The sequence below is a fragment of the Labeo rohita genome, chromosome 14 (genome assembly GCF_022985175.1).
Source record: "Labeo rohita strain BAU-BD-2019 chromosome 14, IGBB_LRoh.1.0, whole genome shotgun sequence".
In the NCBI taxonomy this organism is placed as follows: Eukaryota; Metazoa; Chordata; class Actinopteri; order Cypriniformes; family Cyprinidae; genus Labeo; species Labeo rohita.
This window is the reverse complement of record NC_066882.1, coordinates 28004851-28031346: the sequence shown is the minus strand read 5'-3', so window position 1 is coordinate 28031346 and position 26496 is coordinate 28004851. Positions and strand designations below refer to the sequence as shown.

Here is a 26496-nt window from a genome sequence, read left to right as displayed (position 1 = left end):
GTGGTATAAATGAATTTACACTGCATTTACAGTTTATTTAAAAAGAGATTAATGTTGATGTTATTTAAATAAGCATTTGGAATATGAGTTGTTGTTGTTGTTATTGTTGCTGTTGTTGTTGTTATGAATATGTTATATCACTAACTCACATGATTTGTTGAAAAGGCAAGATTGTATCTCTAACACCATGGTGATGCTCTGAGATGTGATGTGTCTTGAAAATAGTTTAATTGACAATCAGAGCAAAAACAAAACAATATTGTGTTTAAAATGTAGCCTATGATGTATTTTTTTTGTTTACTAACTGTTGTATAATGCGCTGAAACCCCATAAAAAGAATTGTGTAATGCCCCTGTTTGCATCATATAAGCTGATATAGTAAACTTGCTCAGCAGTGCACCTGGTACAGCACTGCACTTGTGATATTGTAGCACCCAGAGCACCCCTTGCAATACTTAATGCTAAAAAAAAAAAAAAAAAAAACAGTTAAACAACTTCATAACTTCATAACTTCATAGCTATGCACTATCAACTACTCACAACACTGTAGCAGTGAGTTTTGCGCAAGCGAACACTACTTATTTCTCTTAAGAAAATCTAAAAATCAAGTCAACTTCTCTTGTATCTGAGATGTGATTTTGAGATTTTTGAGGAACTGTCCTTATGTCACTCATATTCAGCAGAAGTTGTATGACGTGGTTTGCCGCTCTCTTGGCAGTTGCTCAACGGAAGACAAACTTGTGAAATGAGAGTGGCATCCTTCCCGTTAGAGTTAAGAATTGGGTGAGAAGTGTGTTTGCTTTGAAACGGTGGTGACTTACCAATCCGCCTTGACTGAAATCGCAAACGAGGTGTGGAAAACAGGTTATATGTGTGAAAACCAGCCCTCGCAATATGCGATATTGAAAACAGACACATGTCTCCCAGCCAGGCGTGGATGAGAATGTTGACAAAGAAATTAAAAAATAGCCAATTAGGAAGTCTTTGAATCTAATAAACTGCCTGATAATGGAACTGCTGTGAAAAGCTTATTTGGCAAATGACATGAAAAACTGAAGGAAAGCTGGAGAATTGCTGGAACAAGCACATTACTGAGTCAGTCAGCACCAGGACAATCTTTGCATTTCAGTTGCAAAAAAAAAAAAAAAAAAAAAATACTTAAATAAATGTAATACTAGGCACATTTTGTATTGAAGTTGACAGTACTGAATGCAGCAGGAAGGCTTGCTTTTAAGACTAGTTGAGTCATTTTTTTGCCACATTGCATGCTTCATTCATTGACATGACTCTCAAAGGAATACTCATGGAGATGCTTTATGCAAGGCATTTGTTACTTTGCAAGTGCTTTTTTGATTTAAAAATGACATGCTACTGAATAGTGTCTTTCAATTCTGTTTGACGTCTTCCATGTATGTTTACATCAAATATGATGAACTATGATGTTCTTTCAGAAGGTCAGTCAACTGGCTTATACATCAATTTAATATTTCTGTTATATAGCTTAGTGTTAACTAATTACATTTGTTTTTTTTATGGGGTTTTGCATTTTTTTATTTGATAGGACAGTTGAGAGCAGACAGGAAAGCATTGGGTGAAGAGAGGGGGGGGGGGATCAGCAAAGGACTTCGAGACAGGAATCGAACTCGGGTCGACGGCAGCACAGTTGCGCTAGGTGACGGCACACTAACCACTGGGCTATCGGCGCCGACTACATTTGTTTATTAGTTGTTGTTGTTTTTTTGTTTTTTTTTTAAATGATTCGGTATATTCAGTAGAAGCATTGATACATGTACTTAATCACGTGCAAGTATTTGTTTGTTTGTTTACTTGTTTGTTTGTTTACTGTGACATCCATTGAACTAACGAACTTTGTCAGTATGTGTACTTTAACCAATAATTTAATAAAATTAACGTGTCCATGTAAGTGTAGACATTTTAAATAAATAAATAAATAAATAAATAGTAAAGAGAATCTTTAAGGATTTTGATTGATTGATTGATTGATTGATTGATTGATTGATTGATTGATTTAGTGATTGTTTACTGTGACATCCATCTAACTGGAAAACTGTCAGTATGTATACGTTAACCAATAATTAAAATTAAATTGTCCAGGTGAGTGTAGACATCTTAAAATTAAATTAAATTAAATTAAAAACAAATAAATAAAATAAAATAAAATAAAATAAAATAAAATAAATAGTCATGAGAGTCTTTAAGGATCCTAATTTATTTAGCTATTTATTTATTTATTTATTTATTTATTTATTTATTTATTTATTTATTTATTTTGTTATTTATTTTGTTAGTTAGTTAGTAATTGTTTACTGTGGCATCCATCTAACTAGAAAACTGTCAGCATGTATACTTTAACCAATAATTAAAATTAAATTGTCCATGTGAATGTAGACATCTTAAAATAAAATAAAATAATTAAATTAAATTTAATTTAATTTAAAAAATGAATTAAATTAAATAAAAAATAAAACAAAACAAAATTAAGTTAAGTTAAGTTAAATTAAATTAAATTAAATTAAATTAAATTAAATTAAATTAAATTAAATTAAATTAAATTAAATTAAATTAATTTAAAATAAATAAATGAATAGTCATGAGAGTTTTTAAGGATCCTCATCTTATTTAGTGTCCATATTTAGTAATTGTTTACTGAGACATCCATCTAACTGGAAAACTGTCGGTATGTATACACTGCCCTCCAAAAATTTGGAAATGCCCTAGAAAAGTGGGGTTTTGGACAATACTGGCATGAATCCTTTTTAATGTGTGATAATTTTGCACCGATAAGGGACAACACAAACTACGAAAACATATTTTACTACATAATTTATACATAGAAAAAACAAAAAATTTTCATTCATCAAAATATCCACCATTAGCAGCTATTACAGCTCTGCATAATCTGAGCCTAAATTCATTGTATTCTAAACTTAATTGGCAATCAATTGTTGAAGCTGTTAAGGTGTGCTGACCCAAAAATCTTTTTAAAAACACCAAAATCTTTTAAAATTTGCACCAAAAATGGTAAGGATTTATGCTGATATCATCCAAAATCACACTTTGCAAGGGGTGTTTCCAAATTTTTGGAGGGCAGTGTACCAATATTAGAAATTAAATTGTCCATGTGAGTGTAGACATCTTAAATAAAACAAAACAAAATCAAATAAAATAAAAAAAATAAATAAATAAATAAATAAAATAAAATAAAATATTCTGATTTGAATTTATTTATTTATTTATTTATTTATGATAATGAACTGTGATTCAGACACTTAATTTAAATTAACTTTATTCAGAAACTTAATTTTAGAAACATGCTCGTCACTGCATCAATTGCACTTTTACTGTATGATTAAAAAAATTTGTTGATTCAGAGCTATAGACGAAAAAAAAAACAAAAACAAAAAAACAGCATAATGGCATTGCATCACTCCTCATTCCAAGTCCTCGGCTGACTTATCAGTTGACAAGACCAAAATGTATCTCATAGTATTCAGCAGTGTCAGTCCTGCATCCGTGAGGTGTATATCTAAGAATTTCGATCCAGCGGATGAATGTTTATATTCAATCATTCAAACGCTGGTGTTATTGAGTGTCACACCTTGTACCGTGCTCTTTAATACAGTGCATATAGTAGTGCTGAATAGCAGATGTTAAGGTGTCTACAAAAGGGAGACGCTGTCGAGAGACGTGATGAATATTGAATGGGTTTCTCGAGGCTGTGTCTTCTAGCAGTAGGGGCCCTTGAAGAAACTTGAAAGAGATTGCATTACATTATCCAAGTGTAGAACTGGTTTTGTCAACACATCTAGAGGCTACCCCTCGTGGCCTACCCTGTGTGAAGGTGCCTCCTTAACAACTACATTTGGTCTGGTCACACTAAATCATGTATGATAGGACGGGTTGGAGCGAGGGTGAGAAGCCAGAGAGCGTGAACCTGCTTTCTTTTTCTCTCTCGCTGTCTGTCTTCTCAGCTCAAAGACTCCATTACACATGACAGATCAAAGACTCTCTGACAGGCTTCCAGAGACACACATCTCCATTTGCGTGGCAAACAAACCCGCCTCACAATTTTACCCCCTTTGTGTTTTATGTATTTTTAATTTTTTGCCTGATGCTCCCTTGTAGTTGCTTTACGTTCACACAGCAGCAGAATACGGTTGTCTGTCCTGTTTTATAGAGCTAAATGTGGTTGTGTTCACAAACAGTTTGGTTATAAACAAGAGTGACATCCAAATTGTGGAACTAAATTCTCTGATGTCAGTTTTAAAAAATCTGTTAGCTGAGATTTAATAGCTCAACTGGACTCACAAAGTTCTTTTTGTTTTTGTTTTATGTTTTGTTTTGTCACGTGTTTCATTTTGTCTTGTGCTGTCTTGTGTTTTGTTTTGCTCTTTGTGTATTTCATCTTGATTGTTTGTTTGTGTTTTTATTTGTCTTGTTTTGTCTGGTCTTGTGTTTTTTGTATTTTGTTTTGTGTATGTTTGCTTTGTCTTGTGCTGTCTAGTGTTTTGTTTTGTTTGTGTATTTTGTCTTGTTTGTGTTTTTTATTTTGTTTTGTCTTATTTTTTTCTTGTATTTTATGTTGTTTTGGTTTGTATTGAATTTTTGTTTTGTGTTGTTTTGTCTTGTGCTGTCTTGTGTTTTGTTTTGGTTTTTTTTGTGTGTATTTTGTTTGTTTGTTTGCTTGCATTATTATTTTGTCTTGTGTGCTGTCTTGTTTTGTTTTGTTTTGTCTTGTGTTTTATGTTTTGTTTTGTATTTTGTTTTGTGTTATTTTTGTTTGTGTGTTTTGTCTTGTCTTGTGTTTTTTTGTGTGTGTATTTTGTTTTGTTTGTTTGCTTGCATTATTATTTGGTCTCGTTTTGTGTGCTGTTTTGTTTTGTCTTGTGTTTTGTGTTATTTTTGTTTGTATGTTTTGTCTTGTCTTGTCTTGTGTTTTGTTTTGTTTTTTGTGTATTTCATCTTGATTGTTTGTGTTTTTATTTTGTCTGGTCTTGTGTTATGTTTTTGTGTATTTTGTCCTTGCTTGTTTGTGTTTTTGTTTTGTATTGTTTTGTCTTGTGCTGTCTAGTGTTTTGTTTTGCTTTTTTATGTATTTTGTCTTGTTTGTTTGTGTTTTTATTTTGTCTTGTCTCACTTTGTCTGGTTTTGTCTTGTATTTTATGTTGTTTTTGTTTGTTTTGTATTTTGTTTTGTGTTGTTTTCTCTTGTGTTTGTTTTGTGTATTTTGTCTTGTTTGTTTGCTTGTGTTTTTATTTTGTCCTGTGTGCTGTCTTGTTTTGTTTTGTGTTTTTGTTTTGTTTTGTCTTGTGTTTTGGTTTGGTTTGATTAAGGTTTGTGTTTTGGTTTTATATTTTGTTATTATTATTATTATTTTTTTTTGTTGTTTGTTTGTTTGTCCTTGTCTTTTGTTTGGTATGGGTTTGTGTTTGTTGTTATGGAAGGTATTTTGTCTTGTCTTGTTTTGTTTTTTTTTTTTTTGTCTTGACTTACGTTTTTTGTGTATTCTGTCCTTTTTTTGGTTTGGTTTGGTTTTGTTTTTTGTGTGTGTGTATTTTTATTGTTTGTGTTCTTTATTTTGTCTTGTCTTATGTTTTGGCTTGTGTTTTTGTGTATTTTCTCTTCTTTTGTGTTTTTGTTTTGTCTTGTTTTGTTTTTTTCTTGTGTTTTGTGTTGGTTTTGTTTGTTTTGTCTAGTGCTGTCTTGTGTTTTATGTTGTGTAGTTTGTCTTGTTTGTTTTTCTGTTTTTATTTTCTGCTCATGTTTTTATTTTGTCTTGTCATGTGTTTTACTTTGTTTTGTTTTTTGTATTTTGTTTTATGTTATTTTGTATGTTCCATCTTTTGTGTTGTTATGGACATTGCTTTGTCTTGTCTTTTGTTTTGTCTTGTGCGTTGTTTTGTATTTTGTTTTGTGTTGGTTTTGTTTGGTTTATTTGGTTTTTCTTGTCTTGTCTTGTCTTTTGATTGATTTTGTGTTTAATGTTATTAAAGTTGAAAAACAACAAGCTTCTAAATCATACAGAATTAAGTGTTTTGAAAAATGCAAAAAGTTTCCTGTGAAGGGTGGTATAAAAACCATTACACCTATGGAGACTTAGAGATTAATATGGAGACCACATATGCAAGAATTTGTGTATGTGTGTGTGTGTGTGTGTGTGTTACATTACTTTTTTAGACTTGTTTAAACTGGTTCATTGTCTGTGTGAAGGTAGCCTTCGAGACGGTGGGTGCTCTCAGAGCAAGGTCGGGTTCTCATGCTTGTTGTGGATTTAATATTCCATTCTGCATGTCTCGGGAGCTCTTTTCCTGGCTGCCCTATGGTCATTTGGATTTGCATATTGGACACCAGCCATTGCTTTTTCATTTGGCGCGTCTCCATTTGGCCTCACCCAATCTGCGCTAACCTGCATAGACATGTGCACCCAAATTGACTTGTTTCTCAGAGATTGTGCCTGTCGCTTACAACACAGTATGGAAAGATCTTAACTTCTTCTCCCATCTCCTCTGCCCACTCGTCCCTATCGTGATATGAGTATTTTCGCGGGGATGCGCGTGCCACCGCCATCAACTTTGTGTGCCTTTTCCATGTCATCCATCATCTGCCTTCCCTTGTTTATTCCTCAATCCACTGTCAGGCGTTTAGACGGACTCGGCCTGTCTTTCAGCCTCTCTCATTTCGCTTTTCAAATCTGCCTATTTACTCCCAGAGCCACTCTTCCACATCTTAAACGCTATTTGAGCTCGGCAGAGTGCTTCAGAGCAGTTCCCCACGTCAATACCAGGCTTTTCCCCCCCTTCCCCCTTTAAGAAAAAGACTAATACATTTTATCTGTTGCTGATGCACAGACGCTCTCTGAACAGCTATTTCAGAGAAAAAACGCGCTCCTGACCCAGTAATTGTCACCGCGTTATTCCCGCGGATCCTCCGATAATTCAAAGGAATAGGTCTGCTCTCTCGCTGAAAAGATTCCGCAGTCGTGCAGAACGACGTGACTGACACCTCCTCCGTTCTCCACAGCCGAGCCGAAAAAAGAAATTCGCAGAAATTAGTGACACTTCCAGTGATCTCTGTATCTGCCAATTAAAAAGTTCTCTTTTTTTCCTGTAGAAAGACAGAAAGACATCATGCTAAATTTGTCCTGGAAAAAAAGACACACTGGAGTGATTCACTGTGATTAAAGCTGGCAACGCAGAGTAGATCACTCGTTTTTTTCTTCACACTTTTCTTTGTTCCGTATGCGTGAGAGTCGCTTTAAAAACATGGGTTTGAAAGAGAAGTAGCTGCATCCAATTTTCACATTTGAATTTATTCAGACAAACCATCTTGTACATCCATACGCACATTAAACTTGTATCCTCCTCAGTCTTGAGAAGGAACGCTGCACAAATTACCAAACTTAGTCTTTAAAAATGTCAGTTGCTGCATATTAGAAATTATGATAATACTATTCACTGGACCATTGGGATTAATAGAAAAGATCACCCAAAAATCTATGCATTTCTGTATTTATTATGGTATGAATAATACTGGTTTCATAGCAGTAGTAATTTAAAATGCCATAGGCATAGGCAAATATAAAATCATTAAAAAACTTTAGTTATTGCATATTCTTGCACATAATTGTTCCCTTGCACCAAAATAGAATAGAATAGAATAGAATAGAATAGAATAGAATAGAATAGAATAGAATAGAATAGAATAGAATAGAATAATATGTACTGTAAAAAAAAATTCAGTTCTTGCAATAAGTTATAATTGCTTAAAATGTATTTTTTAATGTAAAAAAAATGATAAATATCCAACTTAACTAAAATAAAGTTAACAAAAAAGTGTTAACAATTTGTTTTTAAGTCAAGCACAAACTAATCTCAGCATATTTTTTACAGTGATAATATAATATAATATATTATAATATAATGTAATATAATATAATATAATATAATTTTTAAGTCAAACACTTCCTTTTTTTTAGTTGACACAACACATTATTACTTATTCCAGTGTTGAATTTTAAGCTGTGATAACTAATAATTAAAGCAATATTTTTACAGTAATATAATATAATATAATATAATAATATGCACTGTAAAAAAATTCAGTTCTTGCAATTAGTTATAATTGCTTAAAATGTATTTTTTAATGTAAAAAAAAATGATAAATATCCAACTTAACTAAACTAAAGTTAAAAAATTTTGCTAACAATTTTTAAGTCAAGCACAAACTAATCGCATCATTTTTTTTACAGTGATAATACAATATAATACAATATAATATAATATAATATAATATAATATAATATAATGTAATATAATATAATATAATATAATATAATATAATATAATACAATATATTTTTTTCTTTATGTCAGACTCCAACAGGCAATAAAAATGTATAGTTTTTTAAATTACTCTGACATTTCTTTTGGCAGCACTGCTTTTTGGCTTTGCAATATTTGACTTTCCAATAATCTTAACCCAAGAAGCCTTTTTGATTCACGATGGGATATTGCCAGTCGCTCGGAAATCATTTGAAAACCCATTCAGTCGCATTGTATCCGCAAGTACTGAGAGGTTCCCTGCTGAAACGTGGAAATAAGATCGCAGCTGGACGGACCCTTTTTTCCGTCATTTCCCTGAATGCGGCGAGGGGATACGAGGTATACGGGTGACTCTCTGCGGTTCTCTTCGGGCCTCTAAATATACACATTACATGATTATAAAAGCAATTTGCCCTTCCCAAAGGCTCTCGCAAACACTTTTAATGTCCGACCTCTTGCTCACTCACATTAAATTTTACTGTAACTTTTGCAAGCTTTCCAAATTGCTCTATTTTGGAGGAATTTCGATAAGAGCGAGTGTAACGTTCAGCTGTACTTGAACAAAAAATGAGACTTTCTCTGGCATAAACAATTTAGCAGCGGGAACGAGTCCTCCTTCATATCACTGACATTTTCTGTCAGGCCAGAGGCAATGAGAGCGAGGTTTGCATTCAGAGCGCAGCGCAAAGCACCTTTTAGTGTCACGACTGGAATGGAAATGGGGTTCACCACAGGTAACAGAGAAATGAACTCCCGTGTCAGAGGAATGGGCTCTCTACGCCACACTCTTAATATCGGAGCAGAGCAGGACAATGGCAGAGCAACATCTGATTAGAGCGGCTCAGCTCCAACATTCCGTTTCTATGGGAACAGGATATTATGTGCCGGCCCTGAGCAAACAGGAAGTTTATGTCTGAGAGCTGTGTTTACAATGGCCTCAGCCACTCTGCTGGCCAGGGTGGCATCTTTAGGGATGTTGGGTGTCTTCTGGGGCATTTTTAGATTTGAAGAAGGCAGAGATAGAATCAGTCTTTTCAAATTTATAGTAGTGTTGGGATGATACCAAAATTTCAGTAGTCAGTACCAATACTAGTAAAATACCACGGTTACCATAGAAAAAAACTATTATAAACATTTGAGATGCAATCTAGGAAACCCCGTCAGATGTCGCACTGGGACATTTTCAGGAAATTATTATTATTATTATTTTTTAATTATAATTTTCCGCCAGTCCTGTGTGAACTAAGGCTTGCAAAGTGCTTTTTATTTATTTATTTATTTATTTATTTATTTGTTTGTTTGTTTATTTTTTATGTATTATAAATCCAGATTAGTACACTTAATGTTCAAATGTTTGCAAGTATTGTGTTCCTTTGAGTCATTTTGTATGTTTTACAACATCTTTTACAGTGACTAAAATAACTATTTTACGAAAGTGCCTTTTCTTGTGATACTTGACTGTTGTGCTTTTATTTTGATCTCTTTAAACTAGCTTTACCTCAAAATTCTGTTCCTGAAATCACAGTGATCAGCCAACTTCAGATAGCCATAACTTTAATTTAATTTAATTTAATTTAATTTAATTTAATTTAATTTAATTTTATTTTATTATTTTTTTTTTTTTTGCATTCAAAATCTGTATATGAATCGTTGCTTTATAAAAAAGTCATTACTTAATATTTTTAATCTAAAACCATATTGTATCTGATTATCAATTTCTCTTTTATGGGTGAATTTAATAAATAAATAAATAAAATAAATAAATAAATATATACATACATAAATTAATAAGTTTTAAATGTTAGCATGTTAGTGCCATGTTAAATTGTAACAATATTCTCACAATATTACTGTTTTTTTCTGTATTTTTAATTAAATAAACCCAGCCTTGGTGAGCAGAAGAGATTTATTTAAAGAACAATAAAAAAATCACAAACTTTTGAATGGCAGTGTATATTTTTTTGAATATGTTTATTTGTTTCTCCATGTACCCCCTTTTATTATATATAAAACGTGAAAAATTCTCGGAATTTTATATTTGATACAAATATTTGATAAATATTTTTATTGATTATTTGAATGTATATAAACCTACATACAAACAACATAAATATTATCGTAAAAAGTTGTTTAGGTATAGGTGATATTCCTGTTTCTCAACAAAACAGAGACATGTGAAATATGCGGATAAAGTCTAAACATATTTAAAAAAAAGTTTTTGGTAATCTTAATTTTTTGGTTATATATATTATTGAAATATTTTGTAAAAATGTAGCCTACACTACAGTTCAAAAATCTGGGGTCAGTGAATTCGTAAAGTTTTTATTAATTAATTAATTAATTAATTTATTTATTTATTACTTTTATCCAGCAAGGATGTGTCAAAATGATAAAAAAGTGATAGTAAAGGCTCTTATATAGAAAAGATGTATAATTTAAATAAATGCTGTTTTTTTAAAACTTTATATTCATTAAAGAATCCTGAAAAAAGTATCACAGATTCCAATAAATAACTAAATAAATACAATTAAGCAGTACAGCTGTTTCCTAAAACTGATAATAAATAGGAATAATTTTAGAAGGATCATGTGGCAATAAAAACTAATGACTGATTAAAAGTATATTAAAAGTATATTAAAACTGCTATATATTTGTAACGGTATTTCACAATATTACAGTTTTTCTGTATTTCTGATTAAATAAATGCAGCCTTGATAAGCAGAAGAGAAATTTAAAAAATATTAAAAATCTTACTAATTGCAAACTTTTAAACAACAGTGTTTCTGAAGCTGCTATTTGTTTCTTTATTACTGGTGCATGCCTAAGCATCACTATTATTACTACTTCTTTTGATAACTAGTTAATAATATGTCATAGAATTTGTACAATTGCAATTTAGCCCCGTATGCCCCTATTAGCATGACCGTGATCTTTCTGGGTTAGCTGGGTTACCATCTCATTCACACAGGCACGTTGTGCCTCGGCGCTCACATGTGGACTGAGTGTCAGATGGGCTCAGATCAGCTGACCTTTACAGTGAGTTCGCCTCATGCAATGCCTGCAGTCGCTGATGTCATCATTCAGACGGACAGACCAGACAGCCAGAGGGAAATAATGTCACCCTCAGTGTCCTGAAATACACAGTCAAAGTCCTGAAATATATTCTACGCAGGACAAGGACGTAAATGCTTCTGAAAGAAAATAAACAAGAATATAAATAAAGAACTTTTTAAATGTCTTTACTGTCACTTGTGATTAATTTAGTGCATCCTTGCTGAATAATTATTTTTATGTATGCGACCCAGAAGATAAGTGGTTTGGAAAATGAATGGATATATTTTGCAAAACTGTTTAACGACAAAACACAAAAGCATATTTTAAAATGATTGATATTCAATTAATTGCATATCAGGAACAAACTCATGACTAATAACAGTATATCAGTTTAATGTCACAGGTATGCAAATATAACTCTCATAACTACTGTATTTACAACAGTTACAGCGCTCGTTCACTGCTTCGGCCAGGCGTTTGTGTCTGTGTGCTTATGATTATTTAATTACTTTAGATTATAGTCTGGACATGAATATGTAAACCTCTGCATTCAGCAGAGATTTGGAAGTGCTTAGAGCTTTATGTGTCCAATCTGTATTCATATGTCTTCATGTCAAAAAGAAAAAAAAAAAAAGAACATAAAAGATGAACTAGTTAATTCTAGGGAACATCTATGATTTACTGTGCGATGAATTAGCAATTATAATCATTCTTTTGGTCTCTTATGTTGTGCCAATTGCAGACTATTAGTCAACAGGGGCCTTGCTAGCCCTTAATTAGTATTCTCATCTTCTGTCTGTTAAGTGTCGGAGAATCATTGCGGTTACATGCTTACTCGCTGACATTTCCATGCCTTATGATGCTCAGATGCAAGCTGGTGATTATCCAATTCCCAGGCTGCGTTTGAGAAGCGTTGGTGTGAGAACCGTGAGCCTCCATTATCCAAGAGCGTCCTCTTCTGAGACACTCAATTATGATGTCATCTCGCAACTAATCAATCTTCAAAGGTGTGCTGTGGGACTTTCGTTCGTGAATTTCAGCTCTGGCAGGAAGTTTTTCACTCCGTTCCAAAACCTAGTGAGCTGCTGCCTTCTAAGATACCTCATTTAGGACAAACGCCTCGCCTGTCCCAGACCGAGCCGGATCACTCCCATTGTGCCAGTTTATGGACGTCTGTATTATTAATGAGAAGCTAATGAGCTATTTTAAATCGATAGATAGACTTCAGCTGGATTTTATGGTGAAAAGAACTTTTTTTTTTTTTTGAATGTTGCTTTTAGTCCAGTGAAATTGTTCGCTCAGGACATTGCTCACGAAAATGTATTATTTTAATTTAATTTTAAGTTAACTTAACTTTAAGTTAAGTTAATTGTAAAAAATTGTAAATAGTAAAAATAGTAAAAAATAAATAAATAAATAAATAAGTAATTTAAATATTTTATAAATTGATTTATTAAATACAAATATACATAAAATACATTTATTTTATTTCTCTGTTTTTTTCTGATTTTTTTTCTGATTTTTTTCTGATATATATATACATACACACATATATATATAGAGATGCACTACACTAGTCGCAAAAGTTTAACAATTTAATTTAATTTAATACATTTATTAAATATTTATTAACTACAGATATATATGAAACACGTTTTTTTTTTCTTTGTTATCCTTGTTTTTCTTTCTGATTTTGATTTCTAATCATGCATATATATGCACATATGAAATTTATGTACCTTTGTGAAATAATTACGATTTACACTTTTTTTAAAGTTATTATTATTATGTAATTAAAACAAACAAACAAACAATGCATTTCAGTTGGATTTTATGCTGGAAAGAGTTTCTTTTAATTTTACAGTTGTTTTTAGTTTAGTGAAATTGTTTGTTCAGGATGTTGGACACTACTCTACACTATTTTATTTTATTATATTTTATTATTATTTTATGCAATATATTATTGCATTATTACATATAATTTTCCATATGCATTATATGTATCTTTATTATTTGATTTGATTTTAAATATTACTTTAAATATTTTTATTAAATTCATTTATTAATTACAAATATATATTAAATTGTTTTATTTTATTTAATGTTTTATTTTATTTTATCTGTTTTTTTTTTCTCTGTTATCTCTGTTTGTTTTCTTATTTTGATTTCTGATCACATATATGTGCATATGCAATATATGTATGTTTATTATTTGATTTTAAATATAAATTTAAATATTTGAATTAAATTAATTTATTAATTCCAAATATATATTATATTATTATTTTTATCTCTGTTATTTTTTATCTGTTATCTATTTCTTTTAATAATTTTGATTACTAATCATACATATATGCGCATATGCAATATATATATATATATATATATTATTAAATTAATTTATTAATTCCAAATATATTTTATTTCATTTTATTATTTTATTTATTTTTTTTTTATTAAAATTAATTAAATTATTTAAATTAATTAAATTAATTAATTAATGTATTTATATTTTGCATATACAGTAGTTAAGTCAGCAGTGCCAAGCTGTGTTGGAGTCAACTGTGTGTCGAACACATGTGAATAACACAATTTGTGTGGCATATGGACTTGCTGTTCCAATCAGTTACTTATGAGCTTTCATTTTATTTACAACACTGCCTTTGCTAGAACTCAGTCGTCTATGCAGACAGCAAGGCAGCTCGCTAGTCTTTTCAGAAAATTGTCAGTGACCTTTAATTGCATGTTCCCACAAAAGTGAATAATTTACAACCTTGTTTTTTGGTCTTTCGTTACAGCTTTTCTTCTTTATTTCTCTCTTCTTTCACACGTTCACTGTAGCCTTTTTAATGAGAGATTTCTTATCCATTTCTCCACAGGTCAGCCTGTCCAACGACTCCAATTGTGTGGAGGAAATTCTGCGGGTGAGTTGGATCGACTCTCTTTCTCTCTAGCACGCTAATTACGCCTGGTCACCTGCTCAGCGGCGTTTTACACACAATGGCCCTTCACTGTCATGAGAATAAAGGATCGTTTTAAAAGAGAAGCCCTATTACATTACAACTGATAGGCATATTGTTCCAGAATGTACCTTTAAGAATTTGTTCATACAGACTGAGGCCAGTGAAAAGAAACCTGTCATGTTTCACGTTATTTTAAACGTAACAGCAGTGAAACCCACACAATGTTTATTCTTCGATACTCATTATGAGTCTTAATAGCTTTCGAAGTTATGATTTTTTTTTTCAAAATCTTTACGTTCTTGTTAGTACAACAGTTAATTAGTCTAGAATGCCTTTAAAATGTGTCAATGTATCATTCATAATAGTTCATTATACTTGAGTGTGTATATTATACGTCAAGTGATGACGTGCTATGATGCGTTCTGAAAATATTCTTTATATACATTCCAAAATTCTAATGTAATCCATCACATTTTTTTTTAGAAATAGTTCTAAAATAGTTCACAATAAAAAGCTTGCTAATTTATTAGTACATAATAAGACAAAATATAGGAAGATGATGCTATAAATACAAAACAAACTATGTCATTTGTTGTTGATTGTGTGTTTAATGCTTTATCATTTAAGGCTGAATCTGTAAAGGTGTATTGTGAATGTATTTTTACATTTATGGTGCATTTTATATACACGCTTCATAGCAATCCTTACCCATTAAGCTCGTCCAAATGTCTCTTTTTTTGGGTGATGTTAAGACGTGCCGCCACAGATATCAGTGTAAGTGAGGTGCAGTCAACTGACTCTGTTCGCACATCCTGTATTCTGTCAGTGAGGGCAGAGGCAGAACATGTTGCCAGGGCAACTCGGAGTACATCTGTCTGCTGAAGTGCATGGTGGGATTGCTCAGAGGAACCGCTGTAGTCCCTCACACTTGAGAGGCGCTGATGTTGACTCACATGTGACTCATGAATGAGGACGTGCTTTGCTTCAGTCTCTAAGGATTCAGTCCACATTCCGCCGTGTCTGTGACGTGGGAAAATTCAATTGAAGTATCCTAGTGATGTCATAACGAATAATTGCAGGCTAATGGAGAGGAATAAAACAACATAATTAAGATTTTCTGAAAGTTTTATTAGTAATTTTGTAGATTTGGAAAAGAGCTGAGTGTCAGTGATTTTTCAGGGCAAGAACTTCTGTAACCTTGAAATATAAATAAATAAATAAATAAATAAATAGTCCCATGGCATTTAATACTATAGAAGATCTTAAAACAAAAAAGACATTTAAGAACATATATTTATTTATTTATTTAGAAATGTATTTATTTAAAAATTTAGAGATTTATATATTTAGAAATTTAATGAGAAATTTATGTTACCGTGAATTCCATGTGCCAAGACATTAAAAATAAAATAAAATAAAATAAAATAAAATAAAATTAAATTAAATTAAATTAAATTAAATTAAATTAAATTAAATTAAATTAAATTAAAAAAAAAAGTTCCATAGCACGGAATGGTACCAATATAATAATAATAATAATAATAATAATAATAATAATAATAAAGTATTAATTAATTCATTCATTCATTTATCCATTGATTCATTTGTTTGTGCCTAGAACCAGGGTTATTAAAGTTAACTAAAACTAAATGTGAAACTAAAATTAAAACAAAATTTCTTTATTTCTTTATTTCTTTCTTTATTTATTTATTTATTTAGAACATTATTATACCATGAATTATATGTGCCTACAACCAGGGTTATTATAGAAACTAAAATTAAAACCATTTAAATAAAATAAAATAAAATAAAATAAAATAAAATAAAATAAAATAAAATAAAATAAAATAAAATAAAATAAAATAAAATAATTCCATGGTAATGGTACAGATATGAAGATCTTAAAGCAAAAAATACATAATAATAATAATAATAAATACATTTAAAAAATTTAAGTTTTTTCTTAATTGATAGATTGATTTTGTGATTTTTTTATTTTTTTATTTACTAAGTGTGCCTAGAACCAGAGTTTTTATAGTTAACTAAATCTAAATGTAAATTAAAACAATTTAAATAAATCACATGAACAAACAAACAAACAAACAAATAAATGAATAAATAAGTTCAATGGCATTTAATGCTACAGATATGAAGATCCTAAAGCAAATAATAATAATAAAATAAAATCATTAATTTATTTATTTATTTCGCTGATTGGTTGGTTTTGTAGTTTCACATTTAGTTTTAGTTAACTATAATAACCCTGGTTCTAACCACATTGAATTTATAAATAAATAAACAAACAAACAAACAAACTAATAAATAAATAAATAAATAAACAACAAAAAATACTACAATTTTAACTTAAAACTTTAACTTAAATTTAAAAAGTTTCAAAATATTAATAAAAAACACTTTATTACTGCTTTATTTTATGGACTAATTCTCACTATTAACTAGTTGCTTATTGGCATATTACTAGTGTATTGGCTGTTTATTAGTACTTATAAAGCACATAGTAATGGCATATTCTGCATGATCAAATTTTAGATCCTTTAATTCAACTTCATACCTAAACTTAACAACTACCTAACTAATTATTAATAAGCAGCAAATTAGGAGTTTATTGAGGCAAAAGTCATAGTTAATAGCTAATAATGAGAATTGGTCCTTGAAATAAAGTGTGACCAACTATAATAGCATCTCAGTGATACTAAAACACATACCACCTAGAACATATAAAATATATTAAATGGGATTAGAAAGGACAAATTTGTCTCTTGAAATAAATAACTTTGTAAAGTACACTGTAAAAAAAAAAAACCCTGTCATGTAACCTAAAAATGTGTTTTATGAAGTATATCTAATTTAATTGGTTTTAAACAAGTAAAAAATAAATAAAACAGATGCGAGAGATTAGAATATTACTGTCAAAGTCGTAATATTGCTTATTAAAGAATTAGGCCTGGGCCAGGATGGGCAGCTCGTCGATTAAAGAGGTTGAGCAGATTATTTATTCAGATTTTTGTTTTCACTTGAATATTTTTGGCAGCGGCACTTTAAAGGTAATGAATTCAGAGAGAAAGGCGGGGTGTTATCACGCTGAGAGCGTGTGCTGTAGACTGTCAGCATGGTAAACTCTCTGAGAGAAGTCACATCTCGAAATTCAGCTCCTTTAGAGCAGCACCCCTGCAGCCATCAAAGCGCCACCTTTTTAACAAGCCCAGCGCATTCAACAATGCACTTCATGACAGTTTTTATGGGACTTTAAATAACCTGCCGTGAGCAATGTTCGTGTTGTTATGCATAACAAAAGTCTCAGTTTTTGTTAAACCGTGATAGTTTTGTGCAATAAAAGGTTACTGGTATTTAGCCTATGTAATTGTTGTATGTATGTAGTTTACTCTATTATGAGACAGAGCAGTTTACAAAGGTTATTTGAATGTAAATTTATGCACACGTGAAGATAGATGTTTTTGTTTTATGTTTTGACGTTTTGAATTTTAAAAGAGTTCAAAAATAGTCCAGCTTTTCAGATGCATCTTGAGACCTCTACTGTTCTCTTTAAGGAAAAGAAAAAAAAAAAAAAAATATCTAGAGAATACTAGAAAGTTTTGTCATTTTGCCTGCAGCCATTTATTTATTTATTTATTTATTTATTTATTTAATTATTTATACTGACTTGGTTTGTGTGTGTTTGTGTGTGTGACTTGGGAAATGTTTAATAATAATAATAATAATAATAATAAATGTAATTTTGCACATTTTGCACATTGACATAAATGTTCAAACAATTGGGGTCAGTAAGATTCATTCATTCATTCATTCTGACTTGGTTTGTGTGTGACTTATTTAGGAAATATTTTTCAAATAATAATAATATTAATAATAATAATAATAATAATAATAATAATAATAATAACTTTTTTTCCAAAAAAAAATTTCCAAGAATTGGGGTCAGTAAAAAATACTTTATTTATTTATTTATTTATTTACTCATTCATTCTGATTTGGTTTGTGTGTGTGACTTATTTGGGAAATATTTTTTTCAAATAATAATAATAATAATAATAATAATAATAATTTATTAGGCAAATAATTATTTGATGCATAGGATGTTCACAAAAAAAAAAAAAAAAACATTTATTTGAGAAGTATAGATTTTTTTTTTTTTGTACCAGGTTAAGTCTTTACTCTCACATTTGATCCATTTAATGCATCCCAACTAAATTAAATTATTCATTCCTTATTCCTTTTAAAAAATAATACAATTAAATAATAAAATAAAACACGTTTAAACAGTGGTGTGTCATGCATTAAGTGCAAACACTGCATCAAAAACCCATTAGCCCATTTATCTCCTGTTCTCAAAGAGCTCCAAGAAATGAAGTGATTCTCCACGGACAGAACAGCTAAGCCATCAGCACGTTTTTCAAACAGCAGAAAATCCTGATCCAGGCTCATGCACACATTCCCATTACATAACTTGACGGTCATAAAACATCTAGAACAGAGCCAGGTTGAGCAGATTTGCAGCTTTAGTTGGATGCAGCTGGATGTTACAGTGCCTGAGAATATATAAATGACACATGTGCTGCATCAATAATAATAAATGATGCTGACAATAATAATAGCTGGATTAAAGTCAGGGTTTTTATATATATTTATATAAATTAGTGGTTTATGTTTTTTTTATATGTAAATGATATTAAACTTTATACTGTGAGTTAATGTGGTTTGTGTTTGGCAAATCCCAAGCAGATCATGAATATTTTGCAGTGTGTCACTTGACTGCGAGACATGTGGAAATCAGATGTGAGCATGCAGGCACACTTTAACCACTTAACACACTGTATCATGTGTACCGAGATGTTCCTGTCTGTCAGACGTCTGTGCATAGAATAGAAGTGTATGAATAGTGGAGATATAATATATCAAATGCTACAGGAGCTTTTCTCAGAACTGATATGAATTTTTGAAGAAACAGTTCACCCAGAAATTTCAATTTTCTTAAAATGCTCTCAACTCTAGACCATCCAAGATGTAGATGAGTGTGTTTCTTCATAGGAACAGATTTGAAGAGATTTTTGTGATGCATCATATTACCTGCTCACCAATGGATGCTCTGGGTGCCGTCAGAATGAGAATCCAAACAGCTGATAAAAACATCACCGTAATCCACAAGTAACCCACACTACTCTAGTCCATCAACTAACATCTTGAGAAGCTAAAAGCCGTGTTTCTGTAAGAAACAAATCCTTCATGAATTGTCACTTCAGGCCAAAATACCATTCCATAATCCATAACAAGGCTTCCTCCAGATCCAGGGGCGCATTAAGGCACGGGCTTCAACGGGCTGAAGCCCAGGGGCTTACACTGGCTGCAGGGAATTTATATTTTTCAAATAACTTTTTGTATATATGGGAGTTTTGCAGCAGTAACAACAGCATTCTGTAAACAAACTCACATTTATTTTCAGCTACACCCTGGTTTTAGTAGCTTATTTAAATGGTTCAGTCTAGGTTCCCCCCCTACACAGTTTGTATAGTTGGTATGTTCTATATGTTTCACCGATATACTGTAAGCAGAACACTCAGTGCATGCGCTAGTGAAGAAGCCCAGCACGAGAGTGTTTTTATGCTAACATGCACACAGCTGTGTTGAAGGAACTGGACAGGACAACTTTATGTGTGCATGTAATCTGTATGTAAGCTGAAGGTATTTGATTCAGTCACTGTTTTATCAAAGGTGCTGCTTCAAAGTATCAGTTTCAAATCCGGGGATGGAAAAATAGGAATTGCCCTATTGCTTAAATGTAATCATTAAACTTTAAACGACTATGATTTGAGTAATTAAACGCGAGCACTGCATGTTTAAAAACAAAAAATGCAGTTAGTAATCACAAAATAGCCCACATTTAACATTCCAAGTGTCCTGATCACCTGATGATGAATAATGAATAATAATGAATATGTTATTATATGAATATTTTGTGTTATTTATGGAGTTTAAACTCATAATACCTGTAAACTCACATTTCGGCCAGGAAAGTTTTTATGGCATTTCATTTTCGTATTACCTCCGTATGCCTGTAAAAACGTAGCATTTACTTTATGTAATGGCTATAATTTAACTGTTCCACAAGTGCCACCTTCTGGCAAAAGAGTGAATTTGCATATTCACTTATATCCACATTTTATGCACAACTGTGTTGTGAATGTTAACTTGGATATTAAAGTGCTCCTATTATGCCATTTTAAAGGTTGCTAATATTAAAACAGGTTTACATGTATGCAAGGTCAAAAAGCACAAAAATATATTTAATTTTACCTCATTTCTAAATTATTCGTAAAATGTGTTACTTCGTGACGTATAGCCATAACACAAAAAGATTTGAATTCCTGACGACTCATTCAGACGATTGTGACTCTTTTTTTTTTTTTTGATAGAAAATAACTTTATTTATCGTGCACTGTTGGCTTCACAACTTTTCAGATAGCTTATGTTCACATACAGCTACATGACACACTACATGAAAGGTCATATTTGAAAAGGCATAATAGGAGCACTTTAACAAGGAGAAAAAAACAAAAAACTAAATTTGACATACATAATTGTCAGGAAGCTCTGGCTATCTTAATGTGCCGCTGTCCAGATCAGATGACTTTTACACTGAAGAAAACAATATTATGGATAGAGAACTCATATTTTAGCTGGAAGCAACAGTTTGAAGTTAAAAGTCTTTAATTATGTTTAATTTGGTTCTTACAAACACACAGATTTTCACTTTACAAGATGTTAAGTGATGGACTGCAGTGATGTGGATTACTTGTGGATTATTGTGATGTTTTTAGCAGCTGTTTGGACTCTCATTCTGACGGCACCCATTCACTGCAGAGGATCCATTGGTGAGCAAGTGATGTAATGCTACATTTCTCCAAATCTGATGAAGAAACAAACTCATCTACAGCTTGGACGGCCTGAGGGTTTAATTTTAGGGTGAACTGTTCCTTTAAGCATAACTTAAACACTGCTTTGTGCCACTGTATCATTTCAAATGAAGATAAAGGACCATAAAAAGTAAGGCAAAAGGAAAAGACTCATATGTAATATGAATATAGCAGTTTACTTACATTTTTAAGTACACTAAAGGTTGTCGGAACAAAATGTTTCCCATCTGAACGCAGATATGTGTGGGATGTATAACCGAGCTGTCCGAGAAGCGTAAGAGTAAACAGTCTCTGATCCGGCCCTGCTTGTGTTTGGATAACCTTGTTTGGCTCCAGGAGCAACGCTCCGTTGCTTTTAATAAATTTCATTTGCAACTCAAAGCTTCCACCGCCATGCCTCGCCCCCACTGAAGCTCGGAGAAATGAATGGATTTTGTGTGCATTTTTCTGGAATGTAATAACACAGGTTTTCTCGGGAGAGAGTGTGCCGTACGTGCCCCCGAGATTTCACAGTATTCCTGCATGTGATGTCACTAGGCAAGATGGCAGAAAGTTTAATAAATAAGCTCTCTTCTGAGGGATTATCCGTGATTGTTTGCCGTCGTCGTTTTCGGTGTCGCTTCCGATAATTGAACAAGATGTTTGTTTATGTACTTATGCTCTTAGGATACCTTCATCCCTTTTCCCACCAGATACATGTTGACAATTGATAAAACTGTGTGGCTTGTGTTATTTATTTTCATGAAATTGCTGATTATGAAATTTTAATCTGTTTAGATGTTGCTGATTCATTTCAACACAAGCAAATAATCTATCTATGTTATTGTAATAACTATTATTGTGCTGTTGTTGTTGTTGTAGGAGATGACCCACTCCTGGCCTCCACCTCTCACTGCCATCCACACACCAGGCAAAGCTGAACAAACCAAGTTTCCCATTCCTTCAAAGGTGGGCTGTTTCTTATTTTTTTCTTAGTTTTCCTTTTTTCTTCTTCTTCTTCTTATTTTTCTCCCTCTGTGCCTTTGAACTATTTATACTAAATGGACTCATCAACATTACAGAGCATTAGTCAACATTACTGAGTTAATACAGAGTATCATGACATAAAATGCTCTTGCTAATTATAGGGTTTGCAAAGCAAGCAGCTGATATTCTTCAGAATGGTTCTGGCTTTGTTCAAAAACTCAGTGAGCTGTCTATTACCTGCATAGCCTACTTTCTAACTGAACCTAATTTGAAACACTCTACATAGGCAGCAACTCCACACATATACAAATAGTGCTTCTCATTAGAGAAATTTTTAGTGCAGTTTTGTGTTAGCTAGTTTAGCAAAATGCTAACAAAATCTGGCATAAACACCCAGCACACACAAATATAGAGTAAAACAGTATTGTACACACAGTTGAGGTCAAAAGTTTTCATACACCATGCAGAATTTACAAATTGTTAATTATTTGATCAAAACAAGGGGGTTCAAAATTATAAAAATGACCATGTTCAAATGTTTGAATACACTTGATTCTTAATACTGTGTTGTTACCTAAACGATCCACAGCTGTGTGTTTTTCTGATTTTTTTAGTGATAGTTGCTTATGAGTCCCTAGTTTGTCCTGAACAGTTAAACTGCCCGCTGTTTTTCTTCAGAAAAATCCTTCAGGTCCCACAAATTCTTTGGTTTTTCAGCATTTTTGTGATACAAAAATGCTGCATCTTTTCACACTGAGGACAACTGAGGGACTCATATGCAACTATTACAGAAGGTTCAAACACTCATGATGCTCCAGAAGGAAAAACGATGCATTAAGAGCAAGGGGGGGTGAATACTTTTAAACAGAACTGTGATATGTACCTTTTTCTTTATTTTGCCTTAGTATTTTTTTTTTAGTACTACCCTTCAGGAGCTACTTACAAGTTTCCCAAAAGACGAAATAATAATGCATATATAAACATTTGAACAGGGTCATTTTTATAAACTCAACTATTATTTTCTCTTGTGGACTAAATGTCTTTTATGTAAAATATCTTATTCAGGTCAGTACTAAATAAAAAATATGCATTTTATATAATCCCTTTTATTTTGGTAAAATAATTAACATTTTGACCTCAACTGTATATTAATAATTGACATTTCTGTTGTTTTGTTCTCCGTCTTGAATTTATTATTTTTCCAATACAATGCAGTGGGATTTAGGGGCATTGCTAGTGTCATGCTCTGATTTTAAAGTTCTAAAGTTCACTAAAAATGAAAATTCTGTCATTAATTACTCACCCTCATGTCGTTCCAAATCCATAAGACCTTCGTTCATCTTCGGGACACGAGTTATTTTTGATGAAATATGAGATGACAGAATTTTTGGGTGAACTAACCCTTTAAGGTACAGGAAGAGATAATTAAGCTTATACTGTTTGTACAGACTCCATTTAAGATTTGTTTTTGTTATATTGGCTGTTTTTGAAATGTATTTTTAGTTTTTATAAGCCTTAATTTTACGTAAAATTTTGCAGTGCAGTGTTTTTTTTTATTCCTCTGCCCTCACACACTCTTTAAACTCTGGGAAATTCTGCTAAAAGTCCAAAGAACAAAAGTTGTTCTTGATTTTTCCAAGCAGACTTTAGGCTGTTGTCATAACATCTGTTTATCACTCGTCACCTGATGTCATTTGACAGACATCCTGAGATGTTGGAAGGATAAGCAATGTCATTAGCATGATGTCAAAATTTATTTACCTCGCAGCTGCTTTGAGGCAACGCGTGACCCATGTTTTTTTCCGACAGTTATGTAACTCTGTGTAGCCAGTTATTCAGCTGTCTATTACTAAGCAGGTTAAACAGTTTATCGTTGTTTGTGGTACATGTAATCACATTTACAGTATTGACAGTATTTTTTTATCCTTTTAGAACAATATTTTGAATTGAAATAACAAGCCTGTTAAAAAACATTAGACTTCCACTCAAGTTCCCTTAAAATCCCATAATGCTCTTTTCTCTTTTATGTGGCGTCTGCTATTTGTCTCTTAATAGGACATGGTCTGAATCTCAGAAGTTGGCTTGAATGACATTGCTAATAATAATACGCTGCCTCTATAAATCTATATGTTATGGTCGCATCGGCAGACGCAGACGTTTCTCCACCGCAGCGCTCACCCGCTCAAGTGTGATTTGTGTGCCTGCTCTAATTGTATTAGTGTAAAATCAATTAAAGCTATCAGCAGAACTATTTTCCATCTGTAGCTGCTCCATGTGAGTTAACACACAGAATGTATCACTTTTTTTTTGCAGACGGATGTTGTTATTGTGTTGGATTAGATATTTTTTTATAGTTGTCGTCTTTCACTTTCTTCATATTATTCTCTCTCTGTTGCAGGATTCCCAGCATGTGACCTCAGGATACAATGGAAGTAAGGAACATTTTGCTTCCACATGTCACAAAGCTCATGCCAAATGCAGCGTCAAGCCGTACTGACAAAAAAGCAATACATTTCTAAATTTCCAATAAAAGAATATCATGGAATGCTGTGTGCCAGATTGCTGGTATTTGGCCATGTGCAGTCAAACCTGTTCTCTAATATTTCCATGAAATTGTTTTCACAGAACGCTGCAATGTTTCCAGTAACAAGCCTGCAACCAAGTCGGTACCACAGAAGTCGTGAGTATTCATTTGATGAATTATTTGAGGGAGCCCCCCCTGGGTGGAGAGAGAGAGTATGTTTATAGGCTTTGCTTTGTTCCCGTGTAAAACATTTCCCAGTGAAACACGTCTGGCCGATTCCCAGCTGAGGGAAACAAGGCGGTCTTCACCAACAAACATTACAATTGGTGGTCCGTCACTTCAACCCTTTCCTAGACTTCTTCTGACATATTTAATGACATGATATTTAATGTCTGTGATGTACAGTAGCTGACTGAAGAGGACACATAGTATACATATATACTTATAGTAATCTTATTAACGGGCAAATTTAGGTCAGTGATTGTGGATGTTTTCTATGAAAAGTGAAAATTTGTAAGAACCTCTTCAAAGCATGTTTCTAAACAGTAATGACAAAGTCAAACAAATGTAAGTGTAGCAGAGAGTCTGTGTGTCGGTTTGGAGAGGCAGCGATGGGGTGATACTGCAAACAATAGCTGGAGGAATGTTGCATTGTTTACTTGTGGAAGCCACTTAAAGGCTGCAGTTATCTGCTGATCTGGCCCCAGTCTCTGATATGTCATTTTCTCTTCATTCCCAAGACCCAGAGCAAGCCTTGAGCACCGCTCTTCATGTTTACTGCATGCCGTTCGCACATCCCACTGTCTTCTTACACTGCTCCATTATTCCTTTGCTCCTGCTCAGAATCACTCCGCCTGTATTCCTCTCAATTATATGCCAGATATTTGAAAGGTCTTAAATGATTTAACCAGTCCAAATGTTTAGGGATGCAGCCCTCAGGGTAAGAACATTTCTGTCAATACTGTCTTTGTCCTCGAGAGCTGAGTGCATGAACTTAGCCTGAATGTTTGAATTGTAGTGAAGGCAGAAATTAATATCAGGAAATATCGTGCTGACAGAAATGTTACATGATATTAAACAGTCTTTGAGTTGCTGAATGTCAAAGGGGGACAACGAATGTGAGAACTGGTCTGTCACCTATCTGCCATGGGTCTAAATACACCATGCTTTAATCAACAATCACGAATAAGATTTTTTTTTTCTTCAGTCAAGTCAAAATTGATTTAATTGACAGGACTTAAAGGGATAGTTCACCTAAAACGAATCACTGAATCATTCACTCATTGTGATCCAAACCTGTGAATTTCTTTCTTCTGTTGAATACAAAAAAAGACATTTTGAAGAATGTTGGTAACCAAACAGTTGCTGGTTCCTATTGATTTCCATAGTATTTCATAGTATTGAGGTCAATGGGGACCAGCAGCTGTTTGGATACCAGCATTCTATGGAATAAAATGGGGACCAGCAACTGTTATCTATCATAGAATGTTGGTAACCAAACGGTTGCTGGTCCCTATTGACTTTTATAGTATTTAATACTATCGAGGTCAATGGAGACCAGTGGGGACCAGCAACTATTGTTGGTCCATATTGACTTACATAGTTTTCACAGTAGTGGAAGAAAACGGGGACCAGCAAATGTTAATTTCAAAAGAATGTGTTAATTTCTATAGACAATAGCCAGTCCCAGGTAACTTC

At 32.4% G+C, this 26496-nt stretch overlaps 1 protein-coding gene across 1 annotated transcript in view; it reads left to right on the top strand.

Annotated features, from left to right (window-relative positions):
* Window positions 1-26496, top strand: part of aff2 (AF4/FMR2 family, member 2) — a 276300-nt gene that overhangs the window by 140960 nt on the left and 108844 nt on the right. The window contains exons 4-7 of the mRNA XM_051128381.1: window positions 14275-14319; window positions 22170-22256; window positions 24673-24706; window positions 24900-24954. Coding sequence (XP_050984338.1) covers window positions 14275-14319; window positions 22170-22256; window positions 24673-24706; window positions 24900-24954 — 221 coding nt within the window. The remainder of the gene's footprint in view (window positions 1-14274; window positions 14320-22169; window positions 22257-24672; window positions 24707-24899; window positions 24955-26496) is intronic.